The sequence below is a fragment of the Ailuropoda melanoleuca genome, unplaced genomic scaffold (genome assembly GCF_002007445.2).
Source record: "Ailuropoda melanoleuca isolate Jingjing unplaced genomic scaffold, ASM200744v2 unplaced-scaffold6034, whole genome shotgun sequence".
Taxonomy (NCBI): Eukaryota; Metazoa; Chordata; class Mammalia; order Carnivora; family Ursidae; genus Ailuropoda; species Ailuropoda melanoleuca.
The window spans coordinates 627530-643373 of NW_023234215.1; the positions used below are offsets into that span (position 1 = coordinate 627530).

The following is a 15844-nucleotide window of genomic DNA, read 5'->3' on the forward strand; positions in this document are numbered from 1 at the left end:
CAAGCAGGGGGAGTGGGAGAGGAAGAAGCAGGCTCATAGCGGAGGAGCCTGATGTGGGGCTCGATCCCATAATGCCGGGATCACACCCTAAGCCGAAGGCAGACGCTTAACCGCTGTGCCACCCAAGCGCCCCATGATGAACATTCTTAAGAGGAAGATGCCAAAGAGCTCACATGATAAAATGAGACACCCTATCGTAGCTTAGAGTTTTGGGTGGCCTTTATAGATCATGTCAGTCAAAATCTTGTTTAAAGTACTCTTTGTGGTTGAGATATAGACGACACAAAGTACCCATCTCTAAGAAGCTGCCACACCCTCATTAGCGTAAGCTGCAATGATGCCCGGATAGCCTTTGATTTACTTAATGAAAAAGGGGCAGAGTTCACATTCAAGAAATGAAAGACAAGTAGGTGTACCTATTTTCCACAACATCCATAATAGTATAATGATTTTCCCCTAATTTATTCCAACCTTGAGACATGCTAGAAGTTTCTACTTCCTAATTACAAAAGTTATTAATTGATATGTTAAAAGATCTATCAGAAATCTATTAGAAAAGACCTTAATTCTATCACAATTACCAAGAAATGTAAAACACCAATACTGTACTATCAGTGGGGAGTAGGGAGAAATTAAGCATCAAAAACATGAAAATTAGTAAGAATAATAAATCAATACTACCAAAAAGAAATGCTGAGAATCTGAAATATGATACTCTTTCAAGATCAAGGAGAATAAAAATTAACTCTTCAATTAAATAATATTGTCATAAAACATGCCTGTGCAGAGAATAGGAGGCAAAATTTAGTGCTCAGAAGTAGCCTTTAAAATCTGGATGCATGCAATCAGTTTTCCTTACAAAAACAAAAGCTTTATCTGAGTTGAAAAGCATGGAGCTAACCCACAGGAGTATAACAAGAGGTCTAGACTGATGACTCTTTTTTAAAATAATTTTTTAAAAAAGATTTTATTTACTTATTTGGGAGAGAAAGCAAAAGAGCGAGCATGAGCAGGGTGGGGGGACAGAGAGAGAGAGAGAGAGAAAGCATGAGCAGGGGGGAGAGGCAGAGGGAGAGGGAGAAGCAGACTCCCTACTGAGCAGGGAGGGAGTCCATCCCAGGACCCTGAGATCATGACTAGGGCTGAAGGCAGATGCTTAACCGACTGAGCCTCTTAGGTGCCCCTATATGGATGATTCTTAATTTCTGTTACATATTGAGTCAGATTCTTTCCTTTCCCTTTAGTAACATAGATAAATAATGATCATTATAACAGGGCATTGCACTTCTTTTTGGAGTTTTTCAGTTTACAAATGTTTTTCTAAAATGGTATTTAATAATCTGTCTCCCAAGCTCAGAGAATGGAATGCTTTATCACTGTTCCCTTCCAAGCTTGGGCTGTGTGCCCTTTGGCAGTGTTAGGCGTCCACACTGCTGTTGAAGCCTGTGAAAACTATGAAGCCCAGAAGAAGGGCACCTTCTGGGCCAACTGGATGGCCATGTGTTCCCTTATCTTCCTAGCTTTGGTTGCCCTCTGCCTTTTAGAACTGATGTACAGATTAGTCCCATATAATGCCAGTTGCCTGAGAATATGGTGGAAATGATTTTGCAAGCTAATATCATAGCATCACTGTGGACATTTCTGGGAGACTGAGGTGAGGCCAAAAATTGGGTATTTGCCTTTATTTGCTTTGAAAAGAAAATATGTACAATTTCCTAATAATCCCCTCCTCTTATCATTCCCTTTAATTTTTCTTAACTGTTTTGACTGAATTGTTTTATTATTTGACCATCAATAGACTTATGTCTAATGTAATATAACCTAGTTTAATTTATTTTTTCAAAGATTTATTTATTTATGATAGAGAGAGAGAGAAAGACCAGGAGTGGAGGGAGGGGCAGAGAGAGGGGGAGAGACAGTCTCAAGCAGACTCCTTGGTGAGTGCAGAGCCCATTGTGGGGCTCGATCCCATAATCATGAGATCATGACCTGAGCCAAAATCAAGCTTTGGATGTTTAACTGACTAAGTCACGTAGGCACCCCTTAGTTGATTTTTTTAAAATAGATTTTTCTAATTGAAATTGGTGAATTGACCAACCTGATCTTTGTTCTCTAGGCACCTGGCATTAAGAGCCTTTTTTAATGGCTAGGACATTCGCTATACATGATATCTGTCTGGAGAGCACGTAGTACCTTGAGCACCCAAGGGTTGGAGGAAAGTAGTATAATATCCAAAATGCCATGTTTATTTTAAAGAAATATATCATCTGGGGTGCCTGGGTGGCACAGCGGTTAAGCATCTGCCTTCGGCTCAGGGCGTGATCCCGGCGTTACGGGATCGAGCCCCACATCAGGCTCTTCCGCTATGAGCCTGCTTCTTCCTCTCCCACTCCCCCTGCTTGTGTTCCCTCTCTCCCTGGCTGTCTCTATCTCTGTCGAATAAACAAAATCTTTAAAAAAAAAAAAAAGAAAGAAATATATCATCTAAATGGTTCCTTCCTGGACTGTTGGAATGCTTTAATAATTCCAGAAAGAGTTTGTCCTGATGACTTGGTTTTCTTCATTTTCTTTAGCCATTTCTGATAGGAAAAAATTGTCATATGACTTAAGTATTTCATAGTTATTTGCAATGTAATTTTCACATAGCTAACATTCCTTCACCTTGAAACAAACTCATAGGGAAATAACTGTCTGAAAGAAATGGGCTTGACCAACTTTACTTCCCTACACACATAGAATCCATTGCACTGGGGATTTTGACAGCAATCTGTTTGCTTTAAGTGTAAGTAAAAGAAAATAGAAAAATAATTTTGTTTCTGACTCTACATTTTAGAATTATTCTGGCATTTAGTCTGAATTAGATTATGTCTGTGATGCCACTGAATTCTAATTCAGCCAGATTCTCCCCATGCTTTTCTATGGCATTTGGTCCCTTAAGGTTGGAGAGCCTTTTCAAGTCACCACTGGCTGAACTCACAGAACTCTCTTTATAGGAACAGGTTTAGAAAGGAATAAATCCCACGTAGAAAATCTGAAAACCAACAGAAGAGATAGGCCTTAAGGCTGCATTTCCTTTCCAGGCCTTTAAATTCTACTTACCATTAAAATGATCAAAAGGCAAATGTTCCTGAAAAGGAGCCAATCCATTCCTTCGAGTCTCTCTTGCACACGAACCCCAATGAAATTTGATTTTAGTCCCAGTCCTCTGGGTTCTGAATTCGGCTCTGCAGCAGGATGTGCTTCAAGATGCCCTTTTAGGAGGGCATGGGTGATAACTCCAGTGCTCTCTGGGCAGAGGAATGAAGATGTTCTATAATGACTCTGTTTCCCCACCCCAAACTCTTGGGCTAGTCTGGAAGGCTGGCATTGTTTGAGCTCTGGGTAAGAACATAGACACACCTTGATTCTTATTGCAATGAAACCCTTTGTTGGACACCAAAGAAAAATCTTATAGAGTAAGGACAAGATTTACAGGGAAGATACCCAATGAATAATAAATTACTCACAACATGAAAAATAATTAAAATGTTAGGGCCTATCATCATACTGAATAAAATTAGTAGGCTTCTTCTTCTGCCAACATTGTAAAAGCAAAATTATATATACTGACTACACACACACACAGGTTCACTACAGCACCAACTTCAAGGACTGACACTTTGAGCAGAGCTCATTGCGAAAAGGTATCAGGCCCAAGGATGGTGTAGAGAGAGAGATAGAAGAATGAAACTGTCATCTCTTAATTCAGGTGATTCCTGCTTCCCTCTTAAGAAATTCTAGCGTCAAACTGCATTTCCCAACTTCAAAAATGTTTTTTAAAAAATAAGGTTAGGATAAAGAGACTCAGATTTCACTAGTATGTTCATTCCCACATTTTTGCACCTTCTTTCCTCATTATAGAGTTGAACCTATTATATATAGTATTAATTAACTAAACTGTCTTAAGGTAACTGCAAGACAGAGTTTGCTCATTCTTCATGGCATTTCCACTGGTAAAAAAAGTATATAACATGGGTGAGGAGCGCATTTGAAACCCCCGTAAATATTTATTAAGAAGAAACTGAAATTGGGAACCTGAGAATTTAAGGGGAAAAGACCAGAGCAGCAGCTGGATATTCCTGAAAATCATTTCCCTTTTTTCATTTCTGTCTTACCCTTTGTTAGTGTGGGTTTAGAATAGGTATAGTTTCCCCATGAAAAAATTGCAAATTGGCAAGCATCATCAACAAACATAAAAAGAAAATGTAGTTGAATGTTCTCTGTTATGACATGTTGGTTGGAGAATTTGATACAGTTCTCTAACTGCTAATACGCGTTGGTTGGAGACTACATCTTGTCTTCACTACCCCATTGCTGCAATTCAGAAACAAGACAGGCTCTATCACTGGTAATGGAAAGCATTCTAAATAACACTCAGTCTTTGAGAATCTTAGTTTGGCATTCTGGGGAGCATTGGAGAGAGCAATAGAGGAGAGGGCTGGCATAGTATCCTAAAATGAAGAGAAATGAATCATATGTTGAAAATATATATAAGGAAGAGTGCAGGAAATTATATTTAAGAAATGGAAAAAGTGAATTGTTACAAGAAAGGCAGTATTTGGATACATCTGCCCAAGCCAAATCAGTATTTGAGGATATCTATCCAATTCAAAAATACATANAAGGAAGAGTGCAGGAAATTATATTTAAGAAATGGAAAAAGTGAATTGTTACAAGAAAGGCAGTATTTGGATACATCTGCCCAAGCCAAATCAGTATTTGAGGATATCTACCCAATTCAAAAATACATAAGCTGACCTGAGAAAGCATGGGTATGGTATCAAGTTTTAAAGTACATCAGGTGGTCCTCCAGATATTAATGTACCCTTTCGTTGCGTGTTAGAAAAGTCCTTNAATATATATAAGGAAGAGTGCAGGAAATTATATTTAAGAAATGGAAAAAGTGAATTGTTACAAGAAAGGCAGTATTTGGATACATCTGCCCAAGCCAAATCAGTATTTGAGGATATCTATCCAATTCAAAAATACATAAGCTGACCTGAGAAAGCATGGGTATGGTATCAAGTTTTAAAGTACATCAGGTGGTCCTCCAGATATTAATGAACCCTTTCGTTGCGTGTTAGAAAAGTCCTTAAACCAAGAGTTTTGGGAAACTGTGCTTAAGTAAATAAGCTTTTAAAAAATTCTTTTGCAACTGTTTTACACACAACTGAGCTTTCATCCTTTGTTTTCATGAATTGTTTGTTCAGAGGTTTGAAATGTGACAATTGTATCTACCTTGGAAAATTTTTCTTTTATAGCGAGGTTAGAACAGCATTAAATTAAATATTTTTACTCTTGAAATATAACCTCTATCAGTAGTGCTAGTGAGCTTTGGGCTGTGGGGACACAGTGGCATTTTCCCTGTGTTTCTCTACATGGGAGAAATATAAAGGGTGTTGTTGCTTGAAATGATTTCCAAGAGACAGGGTGGTGTGAAGTGGTTCTCTTCAATCCAGCCTACCAAAGACCTTTTCATTGGCTATAACTGTGTTTTGACTTTGTTTTTTTAAGTTTTTGCACAAAGCATTCAAATTATTTTGGAATAAAGAAGGAAAGATGGTGAGAATTTGGGCTATATCAGTGAGTAGGGATAGTCCTTGGAGAACTGTGTGCATTTTTATCCCTAGAAACACACCAGAAACAGCTATGGAGATGGTTTGTGTCTTGTGGAAATTCAGTGTGCTATGTTGCTTCAGATTTGAATTATAGAAATATAAGAGGAGAATATAAATTGTCTCAAGTAAATGAAATTTTAGGCTTTAAATAATATGTGGCTGACATCTTCTTTCTATGCACCATCCCGTTGACCATGGCCCTTGTACATAAAATTTCTTTTGGTGTCTGTATCCAAAGGAAAATATGAAGGACTAGAAGAGAATGTATAGCCTCAGTGCTTTCAGTATGATGTTCTGGGCCATCAAGCAGAAATGAATCTGGGAGACCTTTTATTGCAATGGGACTAACTGCAGGACAGTGGAGAATGGGAGAAGCCAGTAAGGATTCTTTAGCAGATTTATGGTTATAAACAATGGGTCAGTCAGAGCTTAAGAAGGAACTAAAAGTTCAGGGAGGAGTCAGTGGCTGTTATGATGGTTTTATTTCCACCACTACTTCCAAACAGGCTCTGAGTCAACATATAATATTGCATTACATTAATATGCATCGTAGGGCAAGTCGATTATCGCATAGCTAAAGAGATTCATTTTTGTTTTATTTCAGCTAATATTGAACTACAATAATTTAATTTGCTTAAGAGAATTAATGAAACAGACCTAGATCTCTATGTGTGGCTGTTTCTCACAAGGGGAAAAATTATACTCTGCCCTAGCTATGTTTGATGGAGGTATTTGCAAGGATTTCCACCCTTTGTTTATATCATGATTGGCTGATTTCTCCTGAAATATAAAATTTTCTACACACCTGACTTGCTCTTTATTCATAGGGTGAGTTTCAAAATAAGAAAAGGAAAGAAAAGAAAAGAAAGGAAAAGAAACAGCAAACAATAGAAATAGGTACTAGATCTTTTAGGTGATTCCTCCAGACTTCCCCCTTTGTAACTCCTGTATTCAGTGATTCAGAATTTGAATCTGGGGATTGCGATGATACACAGATTTAAAAGATTTTGCAGTAACTGAGGCGTGGACACTTGATGCCCCATCACCTCATTTGTATTTACTCCTTGGGACAATTGTAGAAGTGATTTCAAAGCAGAATCCTGAAAGGATTTCTGTTAGTGGCTAGTTACTAACTGAAACCCTTTTCTGGGCCAGACTTAGGTCATGATTCTGTGCTTAGCTAGATGAAGAGCAGTTTCTCTTGTTTCTCTTGGGGTACCAGCTGTCATAAAGACAGAGCATGAAAACATCAATATTTAAAAAAACCCTAGAGATGTTCTACTGCAATCTCTCCTCTCTTCCTTCTCTCCGATCCATGTTACAGGTATAACTCTGAGAGGCTGTACAGTTTATTAGTGCCAAAGTAGGGCAAGAATTCTACCTCCTGATTATAGTCCATTATATAAATACCAAACCACTATTCAGTGTTGGCTGGGTATGTGAAAGCAAAATAAAAAAGAGTTGATGGCTAAATGCTATTATCTTTTACAAAACCTCTTTGCATAGTTTAGAATTTACCAAACTATTAAGTTTAATAGTTGGCGCTGCAAGCAAATTCTAAAAGTAAGTTTGTCCTATTATTAATGTTTGATATCAAACCAGTAGCATCTCATTTGCTTATATGAAATTGTACATAGAATTTCAGGGATGCTCTGGATATTTAAGTATTGTTCTGTGCTTCTGTAATATTGTCTCGTACTGGACATTTTTAAACAGTGGGACATTCTCATTCCATACATCGTGTCCATCTAAAAGAGTAAGTATTTTAACACTTAGATTTTTAAAAATAATGCTGTCAAAGACAGGTAATTGAATGCATGCCAGTACAAATTCTTTTTTTTTTTAAAGAAATGTTATCTATTTAGGCCAAATATTGTGAGCATGATGTTAAGACAGCGTTTGCCATCCAGTTATCAGTGTAGGGTTACTGGTGGTTATTATTTAAGTACCAAGGGCAGCTATATTTCTTGATAGCAGGTGTTAGAAGAAAGGAAATTTTAAAAATATTTATGGTCCTAAACTATGTTTGTCAAATGCAGTAGGCAAGTAGGTTCTAGAGTTGACTCAAGCAGAAGGGTTTTCATTAGCGTGGGCCTGAGGGGATGAACAAAATGTAAACAAGGCTTGTCTTGGTTTTGACCTAGAGCAGTGCTGTGAATACACCTCTGACTGTCCTCCTTAAGTTAATGGACTGAAGATAAACAACCTGTCTCCTTGTTAAAGCCAATTTATGTATGGCAACCGTGGTGCCTGCAAACCAGGTTATTTAGGAGGTGTTGGAAATCACAGAGATTAAATGTCAGTTTCCTAAAGAGTTATGTTAATACCATAAGGATGATGTCCGTTTACACCCTAAAATCATACTTACACCCTGACAGAGGGGCCTTGTTGATTCTCCCTGTGACGTCATGACCTCGGTGTGGGATGTCTTCTCAGTCAGTGCAGAAAGAATAGTGTGTCTTCTCCCTCTGTATTAATTAAAGCGTGCACTTACATACTTATTACAAAATTGCTGCATCCTTATCCCACAAAAATGTCATCTTTGTCTGCCCCCTGACTCCTGGACATGATGACAGTGGCCGCTCTTTGCACCATGGTAATTACTTAAGTGTCATACTGGTTGCTTCAAGGGCTCTGACAGTGCCCACCTCCCCCCCACATTTGCCAAAGTTTTATTGTGTATATAGTTTACCCTTTATGCGGTTAGTTATGCATCTAGCAGACTCTGAAGTGGGATGTGGGCTTAGGATATCTAGGAAGAAATTCAGGAGTAGGAAAGTCAAAAGCTAAGCAGTGGTTTTCTGAAATGTATTTCTTGGACCACTTGGACCCAAAAATCATATGGTCCATAGAGTTGGACCATATATAAGAAATACAGAGTTCTTGGCCCCAAACTTACTGAATCAGAATGTCTGGAGATGGGACCAAAATTATTTATTCTTAACATGCTCTTCACATAAGTCTGGGGGCGCAGAAGTTGTAAGAACTACCAAGTCAGGGTAATTAACCTAGGTTGTTGTAGGCAGAAATGGCAGCATGTAAACATATTTTTCTAATATGATGAGATTAGTATCTCTTCATGGGGGGTTGGTATTGGCTGTTTGTGTTTTTTTTATGTGAAAAGTTTACTTCCTTCCCCCCCCATCAGTGTTACTGATGCCTTCACTGTGAATTTGTAAATACTCTTCATATATAAGGGAAACCAATTTCTGTCAAGTACGTTGGAACTATTTTTTGCTTTTTTTCTCTTTTGCGTTTGTTTTTATTTTTCTTTTTATTTTTCTTGCATTTGAAAATGATTATGTTTTTATTTGGACTAGGCTGTTATAAACAGTCTTATTGTCTATAAGCTTCCTGTTGCTGTGGTAATAAATTATCACAAATTTAGAGACTAAAAACAATAAAAATTCATTATCTTACTAGTATAAATGATATATTTTCTTTAGTTACATTTTCTAACATTTATTTTCTTACATACAGAAGTATATGGGGCACCTGGGTGGCTCAGTTGATTAAGCATCCTACTTCGGCTCAGGTCATGATCTCAAGGGATCAAGCCTGGGATCAAGCACTGAGTTGAGCCCTGCTCCACACTCAGTGGGGTGTCTGCTTGTCCCTCTCCCTCTGTCCCTCCCTCCACTTGTGCTCTCTCTGTCCCTCTCTCAAATAAATAAATAAAATCTTAAAAAAAAAAAGAAATACAATTGATTTTGGCCTTTTGATTTTTATATCCAGCAACTTTGCTAAGCTTTCTTTCCCTCCCTCTCCCTTCTTTCTTTCCTTCCTTCCTTACTCCCTCCTTTCCTCCCTCCTTCCCTTTCTTTACCTCTCTCTTTTCTTCCTTCTTCTTCCCTCCCTCCCTCCCTCCCTCCCTCCTTCCTTCCTTCCTTTCCTCTTTCTTTCTTTCTCTCTTCCTCTCTTCCTCTTTCTTTCTTTCTTTCTTTCTTTCTTTCTTTCTTTCTTTCTTTCTTTCTTTCCATATAGTTGGCACACAATGTTACATTAGTTTAGAATATAATACAGTGATTCAACAACTCTCTATATGTTGTGTTGTACTCACCACAAGTGTGGCTACCTCTGTTACCATGCAACACTATTACAATACACTGACTACATTCCCTACGCTGTACATTTCATCCCATGACTTATTCATTCCGTAACTGGAAGCCTCTACCTCCCATTTCCCGAAACAGAATTTTGTATCCATGTTCATGTATGAAATTAACATATACTTTTCCTTTCTTACGTTGATCTTGTCGAACTTGTCAAAAAGTTATGCTAGCCTTATAAAATGAGTTGAGGATTGTAAGTCCTTACGTAAACGAGTTGTATAAGATTGAAATTCTTTCCTTCTTGAGTGTTTGGCTCTTGATAGTTTGGGTAAATTGTACTTTTTACTCTGAATTTGTCCACTTCATCTAAATCTTTTAATTGATTGGCAGCAAGTTATTTATAATCTCTTATTTCATTAATGTCTGTGGAATCTATAATCTTGTCCTATTTTAAAGAACTCTTGATAGTTTTTATTTGTACATTCTCTTTTTGTTTTGATCAGCCTCACTAGGTATATAAATTTTACTAGATTTCTATTTGATAGTATATGCCTGATGATTTTTATATCTGAAGTCTTTTTCGGTATTTTTCTGCTTTCCCTTGTTTCTTCTGGGTTTTACTCATGAAATCTAGTTGGTATTGCTGTCTGAGTTACCTTGAATATGCTGCTATGTTCTCTGTCTCTTTGTGCCTCTCCATCCTGCCTCATACCCAAAGTTCTCTATGGGGGAGGAAGCTTAGTTACAGAAAATAAAGGTGACATCTTTAACGAGTCTGCCTTTCAGCTTCAACTCCCTACTGACCAGTAATGTGGAACTGGTTCCTTGAAGAATGTTTTCTGATAATTCTATAGCTTGCTTACATCACTAGATCTTGAAAGAATGTGTTATTATCACATCTGTTAGCTTTTGTCATGTAGAATTTAATTTTATTTATGTAGTTTATTTTATTTATGTAGTTTATCCCTAATTATAACTTCTAGTTTGTCATGCTTATAGAATTATCTATTTATAGTTAAGATAAATGTGTAATGCTAGTGCAGCAGATTAAAATGGATAAAGATGCAGATCTGGTTCAAATTCCAGAAAGTTCACTAACTTGGTTTGTTTCTATGAGTGCATTAATTTATCTCTGTAAATTGCAATTACCTCATCTATTTCCTTCCCTGGTAGATTTTGGGAGTTAAATTAGATACATTTATGTAGAGAAACTGGCACATAGTACACTCTCTTTGACTAGTATTCTTTCTTCCTCATTTCTAGAGTGTATACGTCTGTAACAGACTTGCCATTTATTAAAGCATATGGCATTAGCTGTAGATATGCTATTTTTTTCTATTTACTAATATTTAATTTTTAGTGACAGTCAATAAATATGGTTTTCCTTATTGCTTACTCCTTTAGTTTATAGCACAATAATTTCTGACACATTTGTACCTGTATTTGAAATTTTATTCTATTTAATTGGCTCTTAATCTTCACTTTGGTTTTAATGATTTTTAAAATACATTATATTATATATCTCTTTTGAGAAAGTTTATTTTTATTTATTTTTTTGTTTTTTAGATTTTATTTATTTATTTGACAGAGAGAGAGCATGAGAGAGCACAAGCGGGGGGTGGGGGAGTGGCAGAGGCAGAGGGAGAAGCAGACTCCCCGCTGAGCAGGGAGCTGATGTGGGGTGGATCCCTGGACCCTGGGATCATGACCCGAGCAGAAGGCAGCTGCTTAACCGACTGAGCCACCCAGATGCCCCAAAATATGTTATATATCTTTTTAAAAATTTGGTTCATTAGAGGCGCCTGAGTGGCTGTCAAGCTTTACAGTCAAACTTTCTAGCCTCAGATTATTTGCATCCTTATATTGAAAGTAGATTAGTTTTCCTGGTGATTGGTGTTCAATAATCATGTTTATAGAAGATGATTTATGAAGCAAAATATTAATTTATTAATTTGCCATGGGGAGATTTTTCCATTGCAGAATAACTGTAAAGTTCATATTCTCTCTAAATGCCCTCCACTTACCTAGCAATCAGGGTACTAGCTCAAAAATTGTTTATTGGTCATGAGTGGAAAGCAAAGATGCATAGTTATTTTGAGATACCTTTCATCTAAGCTGCAGGGTTATCTATTAAGATATTCTTTCAACAGGAGAGGAAATACCTTTATTTATTCTCCCAGAGAGCAGCATATGGAAAGGCCTGAACTTCTACAAAGATTTGATTTAATCTATCTGATGATATATTTTAGGAAAAAAAAATTTTTTTTAAGATTTTATTTATTTATTTATTTATTTATTTATTTTTATTTATTTGACAGAGAGAGAGAGAGACAGCCAGTGAGAGAGGGAACACAAGCAGGGGGAGTGGGAGAGGGAGAAGCAGGCTCCCAGAGGAGGAGCCTGATGTGGGGCTCCATCCCAGACTGCTGGGATCACGCCCTGAGCCAAAGGCGGACGCTTAACGACTGAGCCACCCAGGTGCGCCATATTTTAGAAAATTTGAATAGTGAATGGATCTCATTTATTTATGTATCCAACAAATAATTATTGAGTTTCTGCTTGTTGTTTTATCAAACTTACAGAGTTCTGGGAACACTTTTCAATTCCACCATGACCTTTGTCATATGAAGAAAGCCACATTTTCATCTCAACTTTTTTTGGACTCTATTTTCCAAATATTTTCCACTTGAAAAATGTTTAGTTATATTTGAAAATAGGGGAACCTGGGTGGCTCAGTCATTAAGCATCTGCCTTCGGCTCAGGGCATGATCCCGGGGTCCTGGGATTGAGCCCCGCATCGGGCTCCTCCTCTGGGAGCCTGCTTCTTCCTCTCCCACTCCCCCTGCTTGTGTTCCCTCTCTCGCTGGCTGTCTCACTCTCCGTCAAATAAATAAATAAAATCTTAAAGAAAAAAAAAAGAAAAGAAACTACTTTTTAGTTTACCCTTTAATTCCAACTACATCCTAGTAAGATCTAAATTTTTATATATCTAATCTTTTCCCAGAGCATATTTAAGACAATTGGTCAAAATATATTTTACAATCTAACAAAATTAAATTATATTGTCCCTCATTTTCAAGAGGAATCATCAGGTTAAAGAATAATTTATAAGGAGAAGTCCTATTAGGAATGATGGAATCTGACAAGCAATATAGTGTAATCTGGGGGTTCAGTTCTTATATAGACTGTCAATGCAAGAATGGATTTTAGAAAAGTTGAGTAGTGAATGGATTGTATTTATGTATGCATTCAACAAATAATGATTGAGTTTCTGTTTGTTGCTGTGCTGACCTCTGTGTATCCCACATTAATTCAAAATTTGTTATTTAATTGCTTCCATATCCAAATAATGACAATACAATTTTTGATGTACCTTTTAAAATAAGCCAGGTGCAAGAACATGTCTTAGAAACTGAGTGAAATGACATGCTATTATTGGAAATAAGCTTTTACTTTTTTTTTTTTTAAAGATTTTATTATTTATTCGACAGAGATAGAGACAGCCAGCGAGAGAGGGAACACAACCAGGGGGAGGGAGAGGAAGAAGCAGGCTCATAGCAGAGAAGCCTGACGTGGGGCTTCGATCCCATAACGCCGGGATCACGCCCTGAGCCGAAGGCAGACGCTTAACCGCTGTGCCACCCAGGCGCCCCTGGAAATAAGCTTTTAAAATGTTGGGCTGTGTATACAAAAAATGATGACTTTAATGAACTCATGACCCTTCTTTCTAGCAGTAAATAGGCATCCAAATCAATTATCTGTTAAGGTCACTCCTAAGTTTGTAACAGTAAAGCTAAGTCATCTCTTATAGGAGAATGATTATATGTCTAAGCACTTTACAGGGACAGGCATCTAATTAACATGAATCATATAATATTATAAAGGTACAAATTAATGACAAGGGGGACTTGAAGACTTTCCTATTTTACACCACCAGGTTTGATTATCCAGTTTATCAATATATTAACTTATGATCCATTCTTATTTACAGTGGGATGTTGAGGAAAGGACTGTGAAATCAGGTCATTTTGTTTCTTGCTAGTAGCATATTTGCTATATGATGCCCACCTGTGCAGCAGGCATAGGTCGTCCTTGACTCTGAACTGATGGTTCCTGTTGTCTAAATACATGGTCTCCCCCATTTCTGAGTTGGTTTATCTCTGCAGTGCATGCATTACACTGACTTCCAACATTTTCCCCAGGAGGGCTGAGCTTCAATTGCTCATGGGTATAATTGGCCTCTATTGGCTGTTTTCCCTTCTCTATTTCATTTAGCATTTACTTACCAGTGTTCCTTTACATCCATCTCCTTCTCCCTCAGATTGCCCACAAATCCTGTTTCTCAGGGTCTAATTCTTGGTAAACCCAACCTCAGATGTGATCAAAACAAATTGAGAAGCCCAGGTCAGTAATTTATCAAGTAGAAACTGCTGTATATTTTGAAAAAGATAATCTATTAATTTGAACACAGCAAAGGATTTTCCACTGAAAACTGTGACAAATTACATTCTAAGCCCAACCAGATATGCTCCTCCCCCTCTTTTTTTAAGATTTATTTACTTATTTGAGAGAGAGAACAGGAGTGTGTGTGCATGAGTCGGGGGAGAGACAGAGGGAGAGGGCGAGAAGCGGACTCCCTACTCACTGAGTGCAGAGCCCAATGCAGGGTTCAATCTCATGACCCTGAGATCATGACCTCAGCAGAAATCAAGTGTTAGATGTTTAACTGACTAACACAAGTGCCCCCAGATATGACCTTTGACAAGAATTAGAGCCTGACATTTTGAGCAGTTGTGGGAAAGTTCTTGAGGCAAGGGCTCTTCCCCCTAGGTTTTATTTTATTTATTTATTTTTACTTTATTTTAATTCATGTATAACTAACATACAGTGTTATTTTAGTTTCAGGCATGCAATATAGTGATTCAACAATTTTATACATTGTGTGGTGTTCATTGTAATAAGAGTACTCTTAATCTGTTCACCTAGTTCACTCATCCCGCACCCACCCCTCTGGCAACCACCTGTTTGTTCTTTATATTTAAGAGTCTGTTTTCTTGTTTGTCTCTTTTTTTTTTCTTTGTTTGTTTTGTTTCTTAAATTCCACATATGAGTGAAATCATATGGTATTTGTCTTTCTCTGATTGACTTATTTCACTTAGCATTATACCATCTAGGTCCACCCATGTTGTTGAAAATGGTAAGATTTCATTCTTTCTTATGGCTGAATAATATTCCATTGTATATACATATATACCACATAGTCTTTATCCATTCATCTTTCAATGGACATTGGGCCACTTTCATAGTTCGGTTATTGTAAATAATGCTACAGTAAACATAGAGATGCATGTATCTTTTCAAATTAATGTTTTTGTATTCTTTGAGTAAACAGCCAGTAGTGGAATTACTGGATTATATGGTAATTCTATTTTTAATTTTTTGAAGAACCGCCATACTGTTTTCCAGAGTGGCTGAACCAATTTGTATTCTCACCAACAGTGCATAAAGGTTCCTTTTTCTCCACATCTTTGTCAATACTTGTTGTTTCTTGTGTTTTTTTATTTTAGTTGTTCTGCCAGATGTGGGGTGATATCTCATTGCGGTTTTGATTTGCATTTCCCTGATGATAAGTGATGCTGAGCATCTTTTCATTTGTCTGTTGGCCATCTGTACGTCTTCTTTGGAGAAATATCAGTTCTTGTCTTCTTCCCATTGTTAAATTGTGTTATTTGTATTTTTTTGGTGTTGAGTTATATAAATTCTTTATATATTGGGTAATAACCCTTTATCAGATATGTCATTTGCAAATATCTTTTCCCATTCAGTAGGTTGTCATTTAGTTTTGTTGATTGTTTCCTTTGCTGTGCAGAAGCTTTTTATTTTGATGAAGTCCCAGTAGTTTATTTTTGCTTTTGTTTCCCTTGCCACAGGAGACACATCCAGAAAAATGTTGCTACCGCCAATGTCAGAGAAATTACTGCCTGTCTTTTCTTCTAGGATTCTTATGCCTTTAGGTCTCACATTGAGGTCTTTAATCCATTTTGAATTTATTTTTGTGTATGGTGTAAGAAAGTGGTCCAGTCTCATTCTTTTGCATATAGCTGTCCAGTTTTTTCCAACACTTGTGTTGAAAAA

General features: G+C 37.2%; 1 protein-coding gene across 1 annotated transcript in view; it reads right to left on the bottom strand.

Annotated features, from left to right (window-relative positions):
- DSG4 (desmoglein 4) overlaps positions 1 to 13987 on the bottom strand; it is a 50394-nt gene extending 36407 nt beyond the window's left edge. Inside the window, exon 1 of the mRNA XM_002926668.4 lies at positions 13778 to 13987. Within this exon, the coding sequence (XP_002926714.2) occupies positions 13778 to 13987 (210 nt within the window). The remainder of the gene's footprint in view (positions 1 to 13777) is intronic.
- Between the last annotated feature and the right edge of the window lie 1857 nt (positions 13988 to 15844).